The 24,058-nt window shown below is 45.7% G+C and overlaps 1 protein-coding gene across 1 annotated transcript in view; it reads left to right on the top strand.

The window, feature by feature from the left end:
- LOC119461273 (ataxin-10) overlaps nt 1-8,254 on the top strand; it is a 32,600-nt gene extending 24,346 nt beyond the window's left edge. Inside the window, exons 8-11 of the mRNA XM_037722506.2 lie at nt 1,270-1,378; nt 3,215-3,408; nt 3,690-3,753; nt 5,176-8,254. Of these exons, the coding sequence (XP_037578434.1) occupies nt 1,270-1,378; nt 3,215-3,408; nt 3,690-3,753; nt 5,176-5,318 (510 nt within the window). The 3' untranslated portion in view covers nt 5,319-8,254. The remainder of the gene's footprint in view (nt 1-1,269; nt 1,379-3,214; nt 3,409-3,689; nt 3,754-5,175) is intronic.
- The last annotated feature ends 15,804 nt before the right edge of the window (nt 8,255-24,058 follow it).

The raw sequence follows: 24,058 nt of genomic DNA, 5'->3' as shown, positions 1-24,058 counted from the left end.
CACTTTCTTTGTCAGTCTTCCAGCAAATTACAAAAGGTAGTGAAAGACATGAGCTGTAGTCAAAAGAGTGAGTTGTACGTGTGACTTAGGAATATTGGTTGACTCCTGACTAACTTTCGAAGAACTTCTTTCAAACATTGTTAATGAATCCTTCAGAACATTAGGTATCATATCAAGAATAACAAAAAAGTTTACAAATGTCAACTGCGTTGTTCTCTTGTATTATTCTTTTGTCCGCACCAAGCTAGAGTTTAGTTCTGTTCTATGAAACTATATTAACTTGACCAATGTGGCAAAAATTGAATGTGTTCAGCGACGTTTCATTCGTATCCTGTAGAATCGATTTCTGGGACGTCGTGTATTTTACACCTATGAGTGTGTACTGTGCATGTTTAATATTGTACCCCTAGAAATAAGGTGAAATTATTGTGATTACTTATTCATGGATAAACTAATTCACAACCACTTCTCCTGTCCACGGTTACTGTCGGCTGTAACATTCTGCATGCCTTGCTCAAACTTTTGTAATCCCAGCATTTTCTACGTGAATTCAGCTGGCACCTGTAACACTACATATAACACGGCTTGTAACACAACAAAATACCTTGCCTTATGATCTTGATAGTTTTAGCTCTTGTGATTGCTCTTTATCTGACTTGAGTCTTTGATTTAATTCAATTTTTTGTTGCATGTTGTACCACTGTTCTTTCAGGTTTTCGGTTTTGTTGAGATTCTCATCTTTGTGTTACACAAGTGCACCAATACTAAGGCGTAAAGCTGTTCTTGGGCACTTTCAGAAATAGATGCAATGAAATGAAATGATTTTAATTAATATACCTGTACTTTAATGTGTGCCTTTTTCACATAGAGACAGAGAGCCAGGTACGCTGGTATGTTCTCCTTGTCAGTGGTGGCAAGGAAAGGATTTTGTTTTACACACTGACTTGGAAATTTACTTTTTAATGCATTCTTGATACATATTTTTGATTAGCATGCTCCTTGTGGCAACGTTTGATGTTTACTCAATGAATGCTAAACATTGCTGATCGCACCTTGAAGTTATTTGCAGCCAAAAAGCGAAACATAATCTTGAAAATCTTGCGTTGTCCTGCAAGCTCAGGCATGTATTTCTCTGCATATTAGTGTGCAATTTGTATAAAACATTTACTACACTAAAAACATGACAAAACACTATATTTTACTGGAGGAGGATTTTATATAAAGTGTTAGTTTTAATTGCTGCTCTCCTTGTACTCTTTGCCTTTGCAGGAGATTTCAGAGATTTGTAAGCTCTTGAAGGTCCTATGTTTGGCCTCTGCAAATGAGGAGTTCAAGGGTTTCTTTACTGATGGATCAGAGCTTCTTGCAACTGCATTGGGTACGTCAATGTGTTGGCTGCATCCTGTACAGTGTTGTCATGTTGATGTTCCATTAATATGCAGTAGGCCTACGTTCACTTTATTACACTTGTGTTGGTTATTGCTAGTGGTAGCCTGTGTATGAGAAGTAAGATTCAGTGCTAAAGGCTACCTCTCTGTTTATAATTCAACAGGAAAAAAAAATAATAAAACGAAACCTTATTTAGTGACGTTTCTGGAATTAGAACCTAAGTCCTCAACTTATAAACCTGCAATATAGACTGCTCCAGCATCTATATGCATTTGCAGTCGGACTAATAAGCAATATCCCCCAACCAGTGGCGCACCGACGGGGGGGGGTTTCGGGGGTTGTAACCCCCCCCCCCTCCTTTTGTTTAACCCCTTTTCTTTCCGTGCGCATTTGAGTACTGCAACTAAGATGTAAGACGCCCAATCGTCTGCACACTCGCAAAAAGTGCATTTTTTGACAATTTCCCGTGAAGAAATTGAAATTAGTGCTGTTTAGATGGTATTGGCAAACTGTCAACCCCCCCCTGGCCCAGATCCTGGGTGTGCTACTGCCCCCAACGTACCATATTCACCTTTTTCCACTTTCACTTCCGCGAGATAACATCTGCTTTGACACCTCACGGGACTGATAACATTTCTACTGGATTCTACTTGCACCGGTTTCTACTTGCACTTGCGGGAATGTCCGCCAGTGATGGGCATCTCCACTTTCCACTGGTTTGACTACTTGCCTTTTGCTATCATGACAAATGTTGAATGGCAGTTCTCATTATATTGGGTCAGCATATGCAAATCCAGGGGGGTTCCGGATGTCCTTAACCCTGCCCTTCTTTGAAGCCAATAATACTTAATGATATTTGTGTGCGCAGTGCGAGGGTACGGCACGTGACAAACTCGCCAAGTCCTTCTTCCCAGCTGTTACTGTTCTTTTGCTCTGGAGAGACGATGTTTTAATGATTACTGAAGAGAACCCACCAGCATGTAAAAATTCATCATCATCAACCACTATCTCAAAGTCAGATACCCCCCCACTTCTCTCCCTTGAAAAAAAAAAAAAAAGAAGCCAGGATTATGCCTGTGGGTCGGTTCGGTGCATAAACTTGGGCCATTCGTGTAACAAATCTTTTTTTTCTGTTTAGTAGTGACAGTGTCCACTGCCTTGTTGAATGCAAAGTGCACAAAAGGAAAGAGATAATTACAACTGCATTTTATTAATTAATTAATTTATTTATTATAGATTGGAAATTTTGGCGACAAGCACAATATGTTCAGCGTTGTGTGGCGCAGGTGACAATGTGTCATCACTTCATTGTATTGTGAGAAATTTTGCTGTTTGGAGGAAGCCATTAAACAGAAAGACCTCAATTAATGCCTTGAAATGCCTGAATCGATGCCATGGTGTCATTCTTTAATGTGACTGTGCATGTCCTCAGAGTGCAAGAGTGATCAAATTAGCCATAGAGGACCTTAACTTGGATATCCTTCCTGTCCAGCCTTTTCATCAGATATGGCTCCTGCAGGTTGCTATCATTTTCAGTCTCTGTCAAATGCATTCCACAGGAGAGTCTTCAACAGTGGAGAACAGCTCCAGAATTTTCTCGGTGACATTGTTTCAGCCAATTCAGTAGATTTTATGAGGTTGATGTCAAAGACTTCCCCACATATTGGGAGAGCATTGTGAACAATTGTAGGAGCATGTGGTCTAATAAGTTGGTGCTTGTTTTTGATGAAATGAATCAGAAAAAGATTATGTGCTAACTCAAAATAGAAATTTGCATTTATTTGGAAAATTTATAGTGTTTTGACTCTTTTTCTTGTAATTTCAGAGGTCTTGAAGATGGTTCATCTTCTTGGTAAATCAAGCCAGAATGCATTTACACCTGCAAAACACTTGGATGACTTCAGGGGTGTTGACGAGGGAACCTCGGAGTTGACTGGTCACCACAGCTTTGGCTTCAAGCGGGATCTTGTTCAACTCATTGGCAATATGTGTCATCAGAACAGGAAACATCAAGACATGGTAATTAAGTCATTTGAGCAAGCAGAGCTAATTTTATTTTGTGCTACCCTATACTTTTATTTAATCCTGTAACAATGTGACTTCATTGAGTGTTCATTGATTAATGTTATACTGGATTAGTATCTTGCCAATGTTGTCATTCATTGTCTCTTTTTATGAGGCCTCTTCACCTCTATTTACATTGTGCATTGCTAAGTAAATCTGCTTGGTAAGGCTTTTTCAACATTGCTTCTCTTAGTTGTTTCATTTTAACTTCTTGTAATGTTATCACACCCCTGCAGATAAGAAACTTGGATGGAATTCCCGTCATACTGGATGTCTGTAATTTGGATGCCAAAAATCCTTGTATCCTTTCACATCAAAGTATTTCACTGAATGTTCTTGCCCATTTACCACCAGTGCATGAGACGTTTGAAGCACTTGCTTTCCTTGGAAGTGTCTTGGTCGTAGGCTGCTTTTGGATATGTGTGTGTCTACAAAAAACTATTGTTGTGTGCAAATCTACCACTAAATGACCATTCCTAGGTTGCTCCTGCCTTTGTTGATTGTCTTAACAAACAATGACAAAATGGGCAGTCAAGCAGTATGGAACACGTTAGAGCAGTTTGGGTCACATTTTTCATTAACTACAGAGAGTTAAAGGGGCCCGATACACTATTTAACATAGTAAGAAAACGTTGCCTATCTGTCATAGAAGCTGCTGTGAACATGTGAGCCAAATATTACTGCACTGTATGTAGCAGGGAATTCACAATCTCCAATCAAAGACAGCAAAAAATCGCTTGCTCTCGCTTCCGCATTGTCACCATGCGGCATCATCAAAAGTAGCTGGACCCACCAACGCTGTAGGCCAATTTCGCGATCGCGAGAGCATCCTCAGTAGTGCATAATTGCAAATTGTTATTTAAATAAATGAAAAATACATATGTCTACGATCTCAAAAAGACAGAAACATGATTTCATCTTTGCACTGCACGTAGCTGTGTCTGCTGCGCGTGGCCTCCGAAATGGCAGTGACGGGCTGCGTAGCGTAGTTTACTGCGGCGGCCTCGGGGTGCCGTAATGAGCCCTTTCACTGCCACAACACTTTTGGCTGGGGCTTTGGCCTCTTGACTTCACTGTATAGTTTTCAGCACGGTAGCAGAGATGAAAAGAGAGAGAAAGCATTAACATTTAAGTGGCACTCTCTAGCTTTTGCATGGGTAGCTGCTCAGAACTTCAGTAAAATTCAGAGTGTACGCAGTAATTAAACTTGAATGACCGTTTAGTTTTACTTTAATGTAAAGAATGCTTCAATGCTTTCAGAGATACGGTAATGTACCTTGTCTCTGCAACTTTTGAATATACTCACAGAGGATGAGAACTTCAGATGGGGCTGTTTGATGTATTGTGCAGTGTGCGAGGGGCACATGGAAGTGACAAAGAAACGTGAAACACTTCAAGCCTTTCATTCGTGCTGAACTCCGAATGAATTTTATTTTCATGCCTTGTCATTTGATGGCGAAGCCTCTTCATCATGCCACGTGCAGAGCCTCCACGTTTCACCAGACTGTCTTATGGCATTGGGCCGCTTTATGGACCAGTGGTCTGATTTGGAGGGTCTCCTAACGTTTTTCAAAAAATAGGAGGTCACTTTGCCTTTTTGAGGTCTCGGATCTTCAGTGCTGTGGCTCAAGATCAGAGAGAGATTTGTGCATGATCTCTGTGTAGCATTTGAATAATTGTGACCACAACCCTATTGTTTATCCTTGACATTCTTGCTGTCAGTCATTATACAGCATGCCAGCCTGGCCATCAGGAACCTCTTGGAAGCAAACCCAGAGAACCAGGCTGTTGTGGGAAGCCTGGTTCGGCAGGGTGTTGTCACTGATTCCCCACTGATAAAAGAAATGGGTATCCAGATTGAATAAAAGTAGTCAGATGGCAGTCACTTCCATGTAGATCCATAGTGTTTGTCTCCTTCATAGCACATTATTCATCCTGGTGGACATAAGAAATGCACTAACTGCCATTAATAGGTACCTTAGGTGAACAGTGCTTACAAATGAACTCTTTATCTTTAGGAGTCACATTGCCACTATTTCTTAATATGTGTCTGCAAACTGCACTCTATAGCACCTATTACAACTGCAACTTGTGAAAGTGTGTCCACAGACCCGGAAATAGCACGTCACGAAATACCTGTCTATGAAGTGTTTGGCAAATGGATTGGTGTTTGACTTAAAAATTTCTCTCTGAGAACCTTTATTATGTGCTTTGGTACAATGCCAGTTGGAACACCCAGTGTATTTCATTGCAGATCTTAAGGATGGATGTCTTGAAGACACAGTGGACTTCCGTTAATTCAATCCTGACGGAACCGGCAAAATTTATCTAATTATCCGGCAGGTTTAAATAAACAAGATGCTGAAAAATGCCGAAACAAACCACTGATTCATTTATCAGTATTAACCCGATTTTAACACGCCCCTAATCAAACGCACGCCCACTTTCTATGTGTCTAAAGTAGTGAACTAACGTATAAATTACATAAAAGCTTTTAACAAATGATAAATTCAACGCGCACCCGATTTCTTAGCAAAAAAAAAGAAAAATAGGCGAGGGTCTAATAGGTGTTGCACAATGGCGGCTGGTTTCCTAAAGTTAGCTTCGCCTCAAGGATTTAAAGTCAGCTTCGCCTGAATACACCAGTGTTATGCGGTAAAGCGAAAAAAAGCTGTGAAGGCCAACCGCTTGCTTCGTATCTCGTTGCACTGCGCAGGAAATCTTCGGCCCAGTTTTCCTGAAAATAAAAATCGCACATTAGAATCGGGTAAATACCGCAATCACACATGGTGAACTGCAGTTATCGCTTGAAAATCTTCCTCGGGTAGGCCAAAAGTAGGCGTTTTCAACGTGGGATATGACGTGTGTTCAATGCATTAATTTTCCCCTAAGCTCATCCGAGACAGACGCTGCCGCTAAAGGGGTCGCTATTGGGGCCACCATGGGCATCAGGCGCTGTGTGCTGACTGGCCAAGTTCGGATTATCCTGCGAAGGTTAATTTAGGATCGAAATAAGGAAAGTTTGAGCCCATAGAAATGCATAGGCGCCGGCCAGGACCTACAATCGAGATCGCATTAACCAGAGTCGAATTAATGGAAGTCTAATGTAGTGGTTTTACAGGGTTTATAGCAAATGGATATTCTTAGGCAATGGCTGACTTCAATTCTGCAATTAGAATGTTTCCCTTAAGCTTATCAATTAAAAGATTACTCAGTGAATGTCTTATGATATTGAGTTTATCACTGATTATCAGACAATTTCTAATGTTCGTGACTGCCATAAATAATGGAGTGAACACTGCAATCAGGCTAGGTAGTACAAATCCATGGCTGTTGGCAGCACAGGAACTAACAGGAAGAAGCAAGGACATGTTCGTGTTCCTCCTTCATGTTGCAGTGTTCGTGTCATGTCGTCTGTCCCTTGTGCTTCCGTCTGTTTTGTGCTGCCTATAGCCATGAACGCTTTGCTTATGAAACATATCATTTATTTCAACTGCAATGTGTTTAGGAATGCATGGCATCCTTTGCACATACACCAGCTGGTACACATTTAATGATAAGATTGAATCCATCATGCTCTCTCTTAACCTGTTGTGCATAACATTGCCATTTTATAGCTGTCTTGCTGCAGACTTTGAATGGGTGTGCTCCCCCCCTCCAGCTGCACCCTCACTTAATAGCATTTGAAACGTTCAATTTGCATGTGGCTACTTCGTTGCTGTCTAAAACGTGCATGCTTCCTTCGTGGCCATTTGACTGTTAAGATGTTGCAATTGGAATAGAACCGTTACATTTCTCGGCCCTGTGTAACCACTCTTTTTGTAAAGAGGGCTCCTTTGCGTGGTTGTACTGAGGCAAAGCCAGAGTTCAGTTTGCAAGATGGTCGGGTTTTTCTCAGTACATATGCGCGCTGCAAGAAGCTACCTTTAGATGAGGATGCTAGATGAGTGCTCAAAAGCGGCTTGATTCTGTACATGTTCTTCAGGCTACGGTAATATTTCTGAAAGATCTATGCGATTTGCTTTCAATAATAACTGTGTGCTTCCTATGCCGAAAACTATAACTACGGCAATATTTCCACTATGTTTTCTGCTACTTACTTTGGAATTCGTTGGCACCTAACCTTATGGAACCTTGCATTACTGTATTAACATGTTTAAACAGAACCTTCACGCTTTTCTTCAACTTATGTAATTCTATATTTATTAACTCACGTTGACATGTTCTTAATCCTTGTCATTTTGACCACAGATGCTGCACTGAATAAATAATTGAATTAGATGTTATAGGAGGTCCTCCCTTCAGTATTTGACTATAGGACCTCCTCCTGTATATATAGCGTTGTTTGTTTTCGGGTAAAACCTGATTTTACCCGATTTTTACTCCCCAGACATGTTTCAGGAGAATCAGGTTAAACCCGATTTCTCCCCTAATCCCAAAACCACATACCAACCTATTTTTTTTTTACGCTGCACGGAGTTTATGTTGCACATGCGCTAGCTACCTTGCCTAGGCACAACGAAGTTAGATCCTGCAGGCCAACCGCGCAAAAGCACGTCTAACTCTGAGTTAGTAATTTACTGACATTGTTGCACTGACATTGTTGTGCCTAGCTAATGGAAGCTGTCATGTCGAGAGAACTTTCTCTCAGCTGAGATACGTTTAAAGATTGGAGAGGTCTCAGATAGAGACGGACGGACATGTTGCACATGCTGTTTACAATGTATGTTAACAAGGATGTGTAAAAAATCGATGACCACCTTTTCGTGAATAAAATGTTTTGTTTCCTTGAAGTTATCAATGCTCTTTACTGTCATTATTACTTATTTATTTCCAAACAAATGTCAAACTTTGGAGTATTTGCTAGAAAACACTGATGCCGCCCCGATTACCCGCGTGAAACAGAACCCTAGTTTTAACGCGTTAGCGTCGAGGAGCTCGTGATACCTTCTGATTAAAACAAAGACAAAAAAGAATGTAATGTATTACTTAGTACATTTATGAACCTAACCTACCTGCCGTGGTTGCTTAGTGGCTATGGTGTTGGGCTGCTAAGCGTGAGGTCGCAGGATTGAATCCCGGCCACGGCGGTTGCATTTCGATGGGGGCGAAATGCGAAAACACTTGTGTACTTAGATTTAGGTGCACGTTAAAGAACCCCAGGTGGTCCAAATTATGCCGGAGTCCCCCACTACGACGTGCCTCATAATCAGATCATGGTTTTGGCACGTAAAAACTCATAATTAAATTTTTAAACCTAACCCGAAAAAACCCGACTTGTGCAATGGTTCCACAATAAACCCGATTTCTTCCCCATTATCAACTGGAACAATAGCACCCGATTTTTACCCCCCCCCCCCCAAAAAAAAAATTATAAAACCCGAACACGAACAACCCTATCAGTACCCAGGATCTCTGCCAGGTGGGGGGGGGGGGGGGCTGGTGAACTTTTTGTGGTGCAGGGGGGGGGGGGGGAGCAAGCACTTTGCATAATATGCAATTTCTTTGCTTCAGCCAGAGGAATTCGGCCAACAGCAAATAAAATGCCTAATAATTATAATAATATAATGACACCAAGGATGCTGACGATGTTTGTCTTCAGCGCTTTACTCAAGATAATGTAAGAGTGAATGAATAAATACAAGACAGTGATAGAGTGTTTTTGTTAATTGGGCAAATTCGACCTCAAGCCACCTCCTGAACTGTAATGACAATGCGAACAGAGCACTGAAGGTACACGTTGGACTGGTACGGCTGAATGCGGGGGGGGGGGGGTAACTCGGCATCCCCTGACGCCGAGTTACCCCCCCCCCCCCTATCCCGTCTGTGCGCCACTGAACCCTACGTATAACCATGTACATGTAACGTATTGTATGCATAATAAAAACGATTCTGTTAACTGAAAATGCGGTGCTTTGAGGTAATAACTGAACAATCATTTACTGGGTTCTGCGATCAACGCTACGCCTCGGGTATAACATATAATAATGCAATACAACTTATACTTCTGAGTGTTGCCATTAATTTATGCTTTGTGACTTATTTCCGATTCAGTAAGCGTTTTTTTTTTTTTGCCATTATTTGCTATCGTCACAACACACACTTCCGAAATTATAGTTTCTACTCAGAGTTCCTATTTTTGCATTCGCTACTTTAATTACTGTACTACAAGGTTCTTTACTACAGGGATGTGGAATACGGCGCCAATTGTGCCATTTTGGTACTCAAGCTAATTTCTGCTCCACATGGCGCCGAAAGCGGGAAAATGCCTGAAATTGCGCGAAGCTGCGCCAGAACAGCCTTGGCAGCTTTGGCTTTGGTAGGCGATAGCGAAATATCGCTGGTTCGGTGCAGGGCGTTGTGTCGTTCATCTCGGAGCGCGTGTAAAAGTAATTTTCGTATTACGGCCGCCAGTGGGCGCGAACAGCCGCACCTAATTGAGCCCCATGAATAAAATTAAAGACAGCGACATTCTTTTATCTTGCGGCCCGAGCCGGCGAGCTAGGGCGGGCGAGGAGGTCTGGGACTTATCTGCGCCTCACTGTCGGTGGAGCGCAATCATATGCTTGTGCTGGCGCTATTTCCGCGAAAACGCGCCCTGCTGGTTGCGCCTTCTTATTTTTAATTGCGATAGCAATTATATGGACACTCAAAGCGGATTTCTGCCGTCGTCGTCGTCGCCGTGAGGTTCCGCATGACGTCAACGGCGATAAAATCGTCGCGGAGCGCCGGACGCTGTACGTGCGAGTGAAAGGGCGCGACGGACGCGCGCTTTCACGGGGAGCGATCGCACGGCGGAGAACAAACGCCCGTTCTGCGCCGTGCTCCCTGAAGGGCTGCAGAATTAAGCGTCTCTTTCCTCCTTTACAAACACTATATATATATATATATATATATATATATATATATATATATATATATATATATAGAGAGAGAGAGAGAGAGAGAGAGAGAGAGCAAACGCGACTTCTTCCGTCGCGCGAAAGGCCGTAGGGCCGGGAGGGAGGGACCAAATGCGTATTTATATAAATACGTTGCGAGGCGACAAGGTGGTAAAGACTTCCGACGCTGCTCGACGAGTTTCCCGTTCTGATCTCGTCGAAAACCTCCGAGCCGCCCTCAGAGGCACCGGCAACAGTCACCAACGCCGCGCGCGTTCGGTGCGAACGCGGGCAAAACGGCGACAGCGTAGACAACATTTCTGCGCGTTGCTGGTGCTGCTGCATGTCCAAGTTTATACAGCTGATAAAATTACTATCCTTACTCCGTATAGCTCTCTACTAAGTTGCTATCGTAATTGATGCTTCGCCTTTGGGGTGAAACTGCGACGTTTTTGTTTTTTTTTTTTGACTCACGGTGCGCATCCTCACGAGTGCTGCTGATCGCGGTGATCGCCAACCTTGATATCGCGTCGATCGCACCGCTGCGCAGCGCGATCGCCGCAATAAAAAAGTGCGAACTAAAAGGGCTTGCACCCAATCACTCAATGTGAACTCGAGATGTCTAGGTACTTCCAGTGAGTCTGGTTAATGGCAAAGCGAAGTCAGTCACGTGCAGAATCTTGGTTTGAGTTAGTTGGCGTGGTCACATTGCCTAAAAAATGTCTTTCACTATACAACTGTGGTGTTCACTAACGCTAGCTTCTTTGCAACTTCTCTTGGAAAACTTCTCCAGTCACTTCACCTGCACTTAAAGCAAAATTACTGTGAAAATTGCCTTTAGGCTGCTCTTCAATACTTCTTAACGATGCAGAATGCAAAGCCTTGTGACTGTTACCCCACTTGATTATAATAATGCCGTAAATTTAAATTTGCATGCTCCAGACTGCTCCAATAATAAAATATATTTGCTACAGACTGTTTCAAAATCAGTATCTGTATGCTCCAAGCTGCCCGCAGAATGAAATTTCCTCTGCTTCAAAAATTGCTAAAAAATTGCTTTAGGCATTCCCACCCATGTCCCATGAATTATACTATTTATAGCTCTGCGCTCTGGGACACCCTCCTGCGTGTTCTGGCAAAAATGTAGGCTACTGATTTAACCTAGTAAATCTGAAACTTAAACAAACGACTCAGTATTTAAAGGGCCCCTAACATTCTGACCATTTCGGAAAATTCCCGCATTGCTGTGAACGTGAAGATGCTTTACAGTGCCCCCGCCATCGAGTCTCTTCTGGTCTCCCCTTCCCAGTGGCAGATAACGTGCTGGGTAAATGCAGAAAAATGCAGTTTTTACTTTATGGGTGAATTATTATTTACTAGTCACGCAGCGCTTTTAACTGAAATCACGAACGCTGCGTTAATACTGTTGATAATGTACACAGCTTGACGTGTCGGTGTGCATGGATACTCCAAGCTGGCGCGTGCGCGTCCTCCGATGAAGCGATACCCGATTGCGCATTCTTCGCGAACAACATGCAGTGAAACCTTTCGCAACAATCAGTTGTTCTGATCATGCGGGAGACACAATTTCCATACATTCTTAAGCAGCGAAAACAGTCAAAGCTAAATATGCATTGTAATCCGACTTCACTGCGTAGCTAAGCGCCGGCGGTGGTCGGTGTGATTGACCTGAGCAACCTCGACCCTTCCTTGCTCCATGACACCAAATGAACTTCCGTAAAGTTATTGGCCGAATTACTAAATTGACCAGAATATCTTCAGTGGGAAAATCGACAGAACAAATCAAACGCCAAACAAACTTAAGAAGGCAAAACTTCAAAAATTGCTTGCGTTATTTGGAATCTGTTTCTTAATAAGAAAACATTCTGCAAATATATCGTGCCTTAGTACCACTATATACAGTGCATACCAAAATGTCCACTGACGGCATGTCAGTGTCGTCGTAAGCTGGTGTTTGCAAAATGCTCAGTTTTTGCCAGAAACAATCGACAAATAACGCGAGAAATAAGTGAAGCCGAGGAGATTACGCGCGCTGCGTCAGCGTGCTCTCAATTCGGTTCTCGCAGAAACGCGTTTCCTCAAAGGACGGCTGCGATTTATGTTCACTCCAGTTGTTTCCGTGCTTTCGTGTTTTGATTTCGGTATCAAGGCCATCGCGGTTTCCAGGTATGCCGTGCAGGTACTTACTGTCATTGCGTGGACAAATATACAAAAAAAAAAAAAAAAAAAGAAAGGTTACGCTGTTTTCTTTCAGTAGCGACCAGGCCATTGTGGACAGAGGAATTTGTCTTGTCCATGATGGCGCTTTCAAGTTAAATTGAGAACAAATGACTTCGAGTTTCTGTTTTTATTCCCTTTACATCTATCTGTTTTCTATCAGGCCTACCAGATATGTCTAACGGAAATCCACCTTTTTGTGCAATCTATAGTGACTCGCCGTGAAGTTCTTGAACAGCTAAGGCTTTCGCATCCTTTTGCATTGGCATACGACAATCCTGCTTGTGAATCAGGCGGATGCTGTGATACTTGCTCAGTTTCATGTTCCAAGACAAGCACTCATTCTCGCCATTCTAAATAACTGCCCACGTATACTTTTTGAATGATGCTATAAACTCCTGTAGCCTCGATCTTCCGACAACTTCCACTTGCGCCGTCCGCATTCGGGTGGGAGAGAAACGCATAACACTCGTGTACTTAGATGCACGTGTTACAGAACACTAACTGGTTAAAATGAACTCGACGCCCTCCACTACGTGGCGTCTCTTGCTTTGGAACATTTGGAACAACATCGGCAGTCATGATTTTTAATGATAATCAGGGCAGTGAGCATAGGATACTGGAGATAACACTGGAGGTAGTGGATAAGTACACATATCTTGGAGCGTGGATAAACAATGGGGCTGAGTACCTAACGGAACATGAAGTTTATGTAACGACTAAAGGTAGCAGGAATGCAGCTGTGATGAAAAATAGGGCACTGTGGAATTACAATAGGTACGAAGTGGTGAGAGGGATTTGGAAAGGTGTGATGGTCCCTAGTTTGACTTTCGGTAATGCGGTCCTGTGCATGGGATCAGATGTTCGAGCAAGGTTGGAGGTTAAGCAGCGAGGGGTAGGCAGGCTTGCTTTGGGAGCACACGGAAATACTCCAAATCAGGGGGGGTACAGGGTGACATCGGATGGACATCTTTCGAGGGCAGGGAAGCTAGCAGCAAAATAGAATTTGAGGAGCGATTGAGAGAAATGACAGAAAAGTGGTGGGCAAGGAGAGTTTTCAGTTATTTGTACATGAGGAATGTTGACACAAAATGGAGGAAGCGGACTAGAAAATTGTCAGTCAAATATTTGGACTGCAGGAGGGGTGCAAACCAGGAAACAGCGGTTAAGAAAAAGGTTAAAGAAACAGAGAGGGGTCTATGGAAAACAGGGATGCAGACGAAATCAGCACTGGAAACATACAGCACTTTCAAGCACGAAATTGCCAAAGAAAATATCTATGATAATTCTAGGGGAAGCTATTTGTTGTTTGAAGCCAGCACGGGAGTATTGCGGACTAAGATGTACCGAGTCAAATACCAAGGTATTGACCCTTTTCGCGGAGCAGTTTGCTCTAGAGGAACGAGGTGGCGCTTTCGGCGGCGCGACATACGTTGCCTCAGCGAATGCGCACGAATACAAAACCGTTACTGCTTCTGTCCTGCTACTGAGCGATCAGCTGTCGGAAATGCAAACCGGGTGTTCGCTAATGCACTGTGCCCAATTCATGCTACAAAATGTGTAACGATAAAGGGAAGACGTGTGCGGTAGTTCGCTGTAAAAATAGTGATTCACACATTAAGGAATGGAATCAACCTGTGACGCCCCTGCTTCATATATGGACTGCCTGCGTTGCCGGCCCTTCGCGATGCACGGCTTTCCTCGAGGATCAAAAAAGATAGTTCATCAGCCAGCGCTGTATAGCTAACCTCCAAAGAAAGCACTTCAATTCCGGAGCGTCGGCACTTAAGAGGGAGTACCGCTCGTTGGAAAAGGAAGTAGCGCCAATTACTGGCATAGTAAGCTTCTCGCACGTTATCTACACTCATCCACGCCTACTCGCATGCAAACGTACGCCCACCCTATCGCCAACGTATCAATAATAAGTGAATGACCGCACACTTGAACCAATGTGCCGAAGCATGAGTGACGGTGACTATACACCGACAAGACACGAATGTTCGAAGCTGAACGTTTCGTGACGTTCCACAGAGTAAGCGAGGGACTACCGTTAAAACGTCGTTGCTACAAGCTACCGTAAAGTACAGAACATTTACATTCCAAGCTTTATGTTCTTTTTTCTGGGGTTTTACTAGCCAAAACCAGTTCTGTTATGAGGCACGCCGTAGTGGAGGGCTCCGGATTAATTTTGACCACCTGGGGTTCTTTAACGTGCACTACAACGCAAGCACACGGGCGTTTTTGCAAAATGCGGCCGCCGCGGCCGGGATTCGATCCCGCGACCTCGTGCTCAGCAGCGCAACGCCTGACTGAGCCACCCCGGCGGGTCTTCCAAGCTTTATGCGCAGCAAGAACAAATCTATCGCAGCAGAGCACACCCGCGAGCGATTAAGCTGAAAATAAACAATCAGATAGTGGCAGCACCGAGGAACTTTACTGAGTCAGAAACATGACAAGCCACTGCTTCAAAATGTTTGCCAAATAAAGAACGCGAAGATCACACCGATCCCGATTTAATTCATAAGCGGAATGTTTCGACAGCTTAATTGGAATACATTTCTAGCCCCGCTTTTAGTACAAGCACCGTATACTCTGCTCGCGCCGTTTGGACAAGGCGTAATAAGCTCTGAAAGCACTTACATGTCCTCTAAAGATGTGGCCAAAGCTTCGTGTCATGCACAAAGCCACCGTCTACGATATGCGTCGAAACGTAGGTTTAATGCGCCGCACCGGCGTCGCGCGCTTGCATTGTAAACGCGGAGGCAACGGAGGCAGCTGAGGCAAGCAATGGATGCGTCACCACGTGATCAAACATGGCCGCGCCCACGGGAGCGCCGCGAAAAGGGTCAATAGACACGTTGTGCGGTGCATGTGGAGAGGAAGAGGAAACGGCTGAACACCTCATACTTTTCTGTAAAGGGCTTGCAGTGCAAAACAACGGGGCTGATTTTTTCAAAGCATTGGGGTTTAGGGACAGTGGAGACAAAATAGATTTTAAGCGGGTAGAAATAACCAAACGGAGGTTACCTGATTGGTGGCTAAAATCACGGCAGGGGTGAAATTTCACCCACCACAAAGTACAAAATATGTTATAGTCATACGGTGGCGTATGCCACCACCCAATTTAAAGGGTTCAGCCCCATCCATCCATCCATCCATCCATCCATCCATCCATCCATCCATCCATCCATCCATCCATCCATCCATCCATCCATCCATCCATCCATCCATCCATCCATCCATCCATCCATCCATCCATCCATCCATCCATCCATCCATCCGTCCATCCATCCGTCCGTCCGTCCGTCCGTCCGTCCGTCCGTCCGTCCGTCCGTCCGTCCGTCCGTCCATCCAGTCCATCCATCCATCGCTTGCGAGACGTGAAACCTCACAAATCAATCAAATTGGCGCTGCAGGTTTGATAGCTCTGTTTCCACCATTAATGGCGGCGTGAAGTGTCTTGCAGGCTGCGACCAAGCCAATACACTGGCTCTATTCTCCACGCTCTGTCTACTCTCTTCATTTGTCCATTGTTCGGCTTTTAACCCCATTTCCTCTGTCCTCCTTCCCAAGTTAGTCAAACGAAATCGCCCTCTAGTTAACCTACCTCCTTATACACCTTCTTGATCTCGCTATTTCGCATGCTGACTGCTCACACTTGAGGGTGTGACGTAGTAAGTCACTTTTTTATCTACTTTTAATGCCCTCGAGAAGCAAATCAAATGAGCATTGAAGCTTCGCTCTTGGTGGGCTGCCAGAGTTCGCGGGTCGCTCCTCTCTGAAGAAGATGGGGATGAGACATATACGGTACCCACGTAGACACACACACACACATATAAAATAAAGTTGAGGGGGTTGAATGGAATGACCGTGGGCGGTTTTTTATACGCCCTTGATGGCGCGCGGGGTCGACCTGCCGTGCAGGAAGTGTATGCGCTCGTGCGGGGGGTGGCAGGAACCAACCTCACGGCGACGTCTATACGACTTCGTTCGCGAGGGGGGGGTTGAAATTTCGCCGCCATGTTCCCGCCCCGTATACGCCGACGGAATTTCTAATGGGTGAATGCTACCCCAGAACATATACGACGACGATGCGCAGATCCTACGGAGCATGTGCACTGGAGGGAGACCGGCAGTGCTCCGAAGTAATTTATAGAGAGCGCCTATAGTGAGTATACTATATACGTCTATAGCATGTGTATCGTTCGCTTGATCTCGCGGCTCCGTCTGCTGCTGCTGAGCAGTCGAAATAGTCGCGGCGTCCAGGCGCTTCTTCGCAGGTTCGCAGTCGTCGTTCTTGTAGACAAACGCGTTTTGTCATCTTGCGGCGTGGTGATAATGAGGGAGGAGCTGGCGTACGTGCTTGTACGTGCAGCGTGCATATGCGAGTCTTCGCGACGGGCGGAGGAGGACGCGGTGTTGTATGTATGAGAACGGCGCCGCCGCGGCTTCGAAGTTCTTTTTTCTCATCATATTCTTCTGCTGCTGCTGCTCTTGTTTCTGCGTGGGGGTTGCGGACGACAGCCCCGGAAGTGTGTGTGCTGCGTGGCAGGTGGGCAAGAGAGATGCGTCAGACCCGAGGAAAATAAAAAAAATAAAAATAAAAATGGCCCGCTCTCCAAGGAGGTCGTCGCGTGGCGCGCGCTAATGATTATAAACACGAGTCAGGCCCCGTTTGTGGTGTGGCTCTGGCGAGTATATGCTGTATACCTGGCCGTCCGCCTGCCTGCATCTGTTTCGTTGCGCGGTACTTGCGCGACGCGAGATGAGAGGCCGCGCGGTGAAGGTTCCCAAATCAAAATGTGACGTCAATTCGCTATTCGCGTTCTTTCAACTCTGCTTTATTTTTTGTGGTGAGTGAGCAGCTACGAGGTACCTTTCGAGATTTCGTTACAATGTGCACGACCAGAGGAACAGCGCTTGCATGTAAGGGTGACATGGTTGTCCATATCTGTTAGAGAAGGAAGAAAACATAAACGCGGGGAAAACAAGGACAATAGAATGTTTACATTGAGAATCGTGGCCGTTCCCAGCCTCGTGGGTACGTTCGATAAGTTGAAGGAAGAAGAAAAAGGAGGATTTACCAATCCCCGATAGTGGGTATGAGAAGAAGGACTTACGAATCCTCCATATATACTGGGTATGAGCCGTGCACTCTCGGAAGCAAGCAAGCAAGCAAGCAAGCAAGCAAGCAAGCAAGCAAGCAAGCAAGCAAGCAAGCAAGCAAGCAAGCAAGCAAGCAAGCAAGCAAGCAAGCAAGCAAGCAAGCAAGCAAGCACAGCAAGCAAGCAAGCAAGCAAGCAAGCAAGCAAGCAAGCAAGCAAGCAAGCAAGCAAGCAAGCAAGCAAGCAAGCAAGCAAGCAAGCAAGCAAGCAAGCAAGCAAGGAAGCAAGCAAGCAAGCAAGCAAGCAAGCAAGCAAGCAAGCAAGCAAGCAAGCAAGCAAGCAAGCAAGCAAGCAAGCAAGCAAGCAAGCAAGCAAGCAAGCAAGCAAGCAAGCAAGCAAGCAAGCAAGCAAGCAAGCAAGCAAGCAAGCAAGCAAGCAAGCAAGCAAGCAAGCAAGCAAGCAAGCAAGCAAGCAAGCAAGCAAGCAAGCAAGCAAGCAAGCAAGCAAGCAAGCAAGCAAGCAAGCAAGCAAGCAAGCAAGCAAGCAAGCAAGCAAGCAAGCAAGCAAGCAAGCAAGCAAGCAAGCAAGCAAGCAAGCAAGCAAGCAAGCAAGCAAGCAAGCAAGCAAGCAAGCAAGCAAGCAAGCAAGCAAGCAAGCAAGCAAGCAAGCAAGCAAGCAAGCAAGCAAGCAAGCAAGCAAGCAAGCAAGCAAGCAAGCAAGCAAGCAAGCAAGCAAGCAAGCAAGCAAGCAAGCAAGCAAGCAAGCAAGCAAGCAAGCAAGCAAGCAAGCAAGCAAGCAAGCAAGCAAGCAAGCAAGCAAGCAAGCAAGCAAGCAAGCAAGCAGCAAGCAAGCAAGCAAGCAAGCAAGCAAGCAAGCAAGCAAGCAAGCAAGCAAGCAAGCAAGCAAGCAAGCAAGCAAGCAAGCAAGCAGCAAGCAAGCAAGCAAGCAAGCAAGAAGCAAGCAAGCAAGCAAGCAAGCAAGCAAGCAAGCAAAGCAAGCAAGCAAGCAAGCAAGCAAGAAGCAAGCAAGCAAGCAAGCAAGCAAGCAAGCAAGCAAGCAAGCAAGCAAGCAAGCAAGCAAGAAGCAAGCAAGCAAGCAAGCAAGCAAGCAAGCAAGCAAGCAAGCAAGCAAGCAAGCAAGCAAGCAAGCAAGCAAGCAAGCAAGCAAGCAAGCAAGCAAGCAAGCAAGCAAGAAGCAAGCAAGCAAGCCAAGCAGCAAGCAAGCAAGCAAGCAAGCAAGCAAGCAAGCAAGCAAGCAAGCAAGCAAGCAAGCAAGCAAGCAAGCAAGCAAGCAAGCAGCAAGCAAGCAAGCAAGCAAGCAAGCAAGCAAGCAAGCAAGCAAGCAAGGCAAGCAAGCAAGGCAAGCAAGCAAGCAAGCAAGCAAGCAAGCAAGCAAGCAAGCAAGCAAGCAAGCAAGCAAGCAAGCAAGCAAGCAAGCAAGCAAGCAAGCAAGCAAGCAAGCAAGCAAGCAAGCAAGCAAGCAAGCAAGCAAGCAAGCAAGCAAGCAAGCAAGCAAGCAAGCAAGCAAGCAAGCAAGCAAGCAAGCAAGCAAGCAAGCAAGCAAGCAAGCAAGCAAGCAAGCAAGCAAGCAAGCAAGCAAGCAAGCAAGCAAGCAAGCAAGCAAGCAAGCAAGCAAGCAAGCAAGCAAGCAAGCAAGCAAGCAAGCAAGCAAGCAAGCAAGCAAGCAAGCAAGCAAGCAAGCAAGCAAGCAAGCAAGCAAGCAAGCAAGCAAGCAAGCAAGCAAGCAAGCAAGCAAGCAAGCAAGCAAGCAAGCAAGCAAGCAAGCAAGCAAGCAAGCAAGCAAGCAAGCAAGCAAGCAAGCAAGCAAGCAAGCAAGCAAGCAAGCAAGCAAGCAAGCAAGCAAGCAAGCAAGCAAGCAAGCAAGCAAGCAAGCAAGCAAGCAAGCAAGCAAGCAAGCAAGCAAGCAAGCAAGCAAGCAAGCAAGCAAGCAAGCAAGCAAGCAAGCAAGCAAGCAAGCAAGCAAGCAAGCAAGCAAGCAAGCAAGCAAGCAAGCAAGCAAGCAAGCAAGCAAGCAAGCAAGCAAGCAAGCAAGCAAGCAAGCAAGCAAGCAAGCAAGCAAGCAAGCAAGCAAGCAAGCAAGCAAGCAAGCAAGCAAGCAAGCAAGCAAGCAAGCAAGCAAGCAAGCAAGCAAGCAAGCAAGCAAGCAAGCAAGCAAGCAAGCAAGCAAGCAAGCAAGCAAGCAAGCAAGCAAGCAAGCAAGCAAGCAAGCAAGCAAGCAAGCAAGCAAGCAAGCAAGCAAGCAAGCAAGCAAGCAAGCAAGCAAGCAAGCAAGCAAGCAAGCAAGCAAGCAAGCAAGCAAGCAAGCAAGCAAGCAAGCAAGCAAGCAAGCAAGCAAGCAAGCAAGCAAGCAAGCAAGCAAGCAAGCAAGCAAGCAAGCAAGCAAGCAAGCAAGCAAGCAAGCAAGCAAGCAAGCAAGCAAGCAAGCAAGCAAGCAAGCAAGCAAGCAAGCAAGCAAGCAAGCAAGCAAGCAAGCAAGCAAGCAAGCAAGCAAGCAAGCAAGCAAGCAAGCAAGCAAGCAAGCAAGCAAGCAAGCAAGCAAGCAAGCAAGCAAGCAAGCAAGCAAGCAAGCAAGCAAGCAAGCAAGCAAGCAAGCAAGCAAGCAAGCAAGCAAGCAAGCAAGCAAGCAAGCAAGCAAGCAAGCAAGCAAGCAAGCAAGCAAGCAAGCAAGCAAGCAAGCAAGCAAGCAAGCAAGCAAGCAAGCAAGCAAGCAAGCAAGCAAGCAAGCAAGCAAGCAAGCAAGCAAGCAAGCAAGCAAGCAAGCAAGCAAGCAAGCAAGCAAGCAAGCAAGCAAGCAAGCAAGCAAGCAAGCAAGCAAGCAAGCAAGCAAGCAAGCAAGCAAGCAAGCAAGCAAGCAAGCAAGCAAGCAAGCAAGCAAGCAAGCAAGCAAGCAAGCAAGCAAGCAAGCAAGCAAGCAAGCAAGCAAGCAAGCAAGCAAGCAAGCAAGCAAGCAAGCAAGCAAGCAAGCAAGCAAGCAAGCAAGCAAGCAAGCAAGCAAGCAAGCAAGCAAGCAAGCAAGCAAGCAAGCAAGCAAGCAAGCAAGCAAGCAAGCAAGCAAGCAAGCAAGCAAGCAAGCAAGCAAGCAAGCAAGCAAGCAAGCAAGCAAGCAAGCAAGCAAGCAAGCAAGCAAGCAAGCAAGCAAGCAAGCAAGCAAGCAAGCAAGCAAGCAAGCAAGCAAGCAAGCAAGCAAGCAAGCAAGCAAGCAAGCAAGCAAGCAAGCAAGCAAGCAAGCAAGCAAGCAAGCAAGCAAGCAAGCAAGCAAGCAAGCAAGCAAGCAAGCAAGCAAGCAAGCAAGCAAGCAAGCAAGCAAGCAAGCAAGCAAGCAAGCAAGCAAGCAAGCAAGCAAGCAAGCACGGCCCTCCCCTAGCAAGCAAGCAAGCAAGCAAGCAAGCAAGCAAGCAAGCAAGCAAGCAAAGGCAAGCAAGCAAGCAAGCAAGGCAAGCAAGCAAGCAAGCAACAAGCCCAAGCAAGCAAGCAAGGCAAGCAAGCAAGGCAAGCAAGCAAGCAAGCAAGCAAGGCAAGGCAAGCAAAGCCAAGCAAGCAAGGCAAGCAAGCAAGCAAAGCAAGAAGCAGGCAAGCCAAGGAAGCAAGCAAGCAAGGCAAGCAAGCAAAGCAAGCAATGCAAGCAAGCAAGCAAAGCAAGCAAAGCAAGCAATGCAAGCAAGCAAGCAAGCAAGCAAGCAAGCAAGCAAGCAAGCAAGCAAGCAAGCAAGCAAAGCAAGCAAGCAAGCAAGCAAGCAAGGCAAGCACGCAAGCAGCAAGCAAGCAAGCAAGCAAGCAAGCCAAGCAAGCAAGCAAGCAAGCAAGCAAGCAAGCAAGCAAACAAGCAAGCAAGCAAGCATAGCAAGCAAGCAAGGCAAGCAAGCAAGCAAGCAAGCAAGCAAGCAAGCAAGCAAGCAAGCAAGCAAGCAAGCAAGCAAGCAAGCAAGCAAGCAAGCAGCAAGCAAGAAGCAAGCAAGCAAGCAAGCAAGCAAGCAAGCAAGCAAGCAAGCAAGCAAGCAAGCAAGCAAGCAAGCAAGCAAGCAAGCAAGCAAGCAAGCAAGCAAGCAAGCAAGCAAGAAAGCAAGCAAGACAAGCAAGCAAGCAAGCAAGCAAGCAAGCAAGCAAGCAAGCAAGCAAGCAAGCAAGCAAGCAAGCAAGCAAGCAAGCAAGCAAGCAAGCAAGCCAGCAAGCAAGCAAGCAAGCAAGCAAGCAAGCAAGGCAAGCAAGCAAGCAAGCAAGCAAGCAAGCAACGCAAGCAAGCAAGCAAGCAAGCAAGCAAGCAAGCAAGCAAGCAAGCAAGCAAGCAAGCAAGCAAGCAAGCAAGCAAGCAAGCAAGCAAGCAAGCAAGCAAGCAAGCAAGCAAGCAAGCAAGCAAGCAAGCAAGCAAGCAAGCAAGCAAGCAAGCAAGCAAGCAAGCTTGCTTGCGGTCAATTCTTCGTTCGCGAACGGCTAGGCAGAAGATCGCCACTGACCGGGCCGCCCACGTCATGGAACTCCATGAACTCACAAACGTGTAGTGCAGTGGGGTTGTGCGGGGACCCTGGGACTTAAGTGCCCGATTCCCTTGGTCAAATAAAGTTTCTTCTTTCTCTCTTTCTCGCGAGGAAGGCGTATGCGAGCCCTGACAACTGCTGATTTTATTATGCTACTGCTGGGGGATATTCAGGCGAAACTACAATCCCAGTTTATTCGGAGAGCTATATATAGGCGCTGCTCACCAAACGGGCAACAGATGTTATTGCCTTCTGGCCTCACTTCATGGATCTGATACCTTACCGGAAGCTTACGCATTTGCGCTGTTGTTGTCTGGCTCACCGTCGTTCTCTTATTCTCCGCGGCGTTACATTTCCGTCAAGGAAGCTCTGTCCCGTAGTACAGGCTAAGCAGGAGCACAGACAGCGGGGACTTAAAGGGTCAGTTAAGTGACGTTAACTACATCACGAGAATCGCACCTTTTCGGTTGAAGCGCCCTTGAGTTTACGGGTTGTTTGGTGTAATCTCGTGTGTGTGACCTCCATGTCCGACTCTATCGTCGTTATATTTTTTTCCCGTCAGCTTTTTTTTGACAATGTCTTTTGTTCTATCTTTTCTGTTGATCCTCGCAGGACGTGCGCGTGCTTGACAATGCCATTTGAGGCGTACATACTACTCAGAAATGCTGTCTTGCTTCAGCGAGATCCGAGCTCACTAAAGAGCAAGGTGAATAGGCAGGACGCAAGCAGAACGACCACGTACAATATCACGGTGTGTACGTGTGTGCCTGACACCGAGAAAAGGAAAGATCGAATTGTCTCTGACGTCAACCTACAAAGAAAACGTGCGGTCTTTACCAGAAGGCCACCTTGATTCTGCAACCGAAGTAACACGTTTTTACTGCAGTAAAGGAAACAGACCATTATCCCAAGGTCAAGACAAGAAAGAAATTAAACATTAATTTTTTTTCTCCATGTGATAAAAGAAGCAGGCAGTGTTTGCTTTCAAGAAGCGTATGACATCATAGACGAACAAGTCTTCAAAACTCAGGGACGACGTAAGCCAACGTTCTAGTACTAAGGTGCACAAAGAAGCACACACTATTAGGCCGGAAAGAGGGTGAGGTTATCGGACTTTGACATTATGAAACCGCCAGATCGGAAGTAGTACTTCGGCACTCTGAATAAGTCCTGTACGCACCGAAAAAGAAAACAACAAGCTTTGCCACAAGGGGACAATCCACCGTTGTAGGTACGTGCCATGTTTTAACGCGAAAGCATAATATGCCCCATGAAGCGAAAAATTCCGCGTCCGGCGTTAACATCCGATGGTACCAAATCCCACGTGACCAGGTGATGACGTCACGTTTCAATGTCAATGAAAACTGACCTGGCCCACAACCAAAAAATTTACTTTGCCCAATTCGAATATTGAGTTGACCCACGTTCAAAACCGACCTGTGCCTCTCCCAAAATTGATCTTTCCCAATTCGAAAATTGAGTTGACCCGCGTTCAAAACCGACCTTGCCCACTCGCACAGTTGACTTGGCGCAGCCCCAAAATTTGGGTGGCCCACCCTCAAAATTGAGTTTGCCCAGTTCGAGTACATGACCAAGCGATCACGTCATGTGACATAGTCACGTCACCAAGTGAGAAACTTAAGTTGCGAGGTCACATGACCAAGTGATGACGTCACGTGACAATGTCACGTGACATGGACGTTGAATTGTATGGACTTCCATATAGTCGACATGCCCAGAATGCTTTCGCATTCAATGCACGTAAGGCGACTTAAGTGCTTCTGCTACTTTTATCAAAAGAGGCACGCAGTACTGGGCTTCAAGAGACAAGCTAACACCGCGACCGAAATAAAAAGCATCTCTTACAGCGAACAAGTGTTGGCGAAAGT

Source organism: Dermacentor silvarum, chromosome 8 (genome assembly GCF_013339745.2).
Source record: "Dermacentor silvarum isolate Dsil-2018 chromosome 8, BIME_Dsil_1.4, whole genome shotgun sequence".
Taxonomy (NCBI): Eukaryota; Metazoa; Arthropoda; class Arachnida; order Ixodida; family Ixodidae; genus Dermacentor; species Dermacentor silvarum.
Note: the sequence above shows the minus strand (reverse complement) of the source record. Positions and strands in the feature narration are given on the sequence as shown.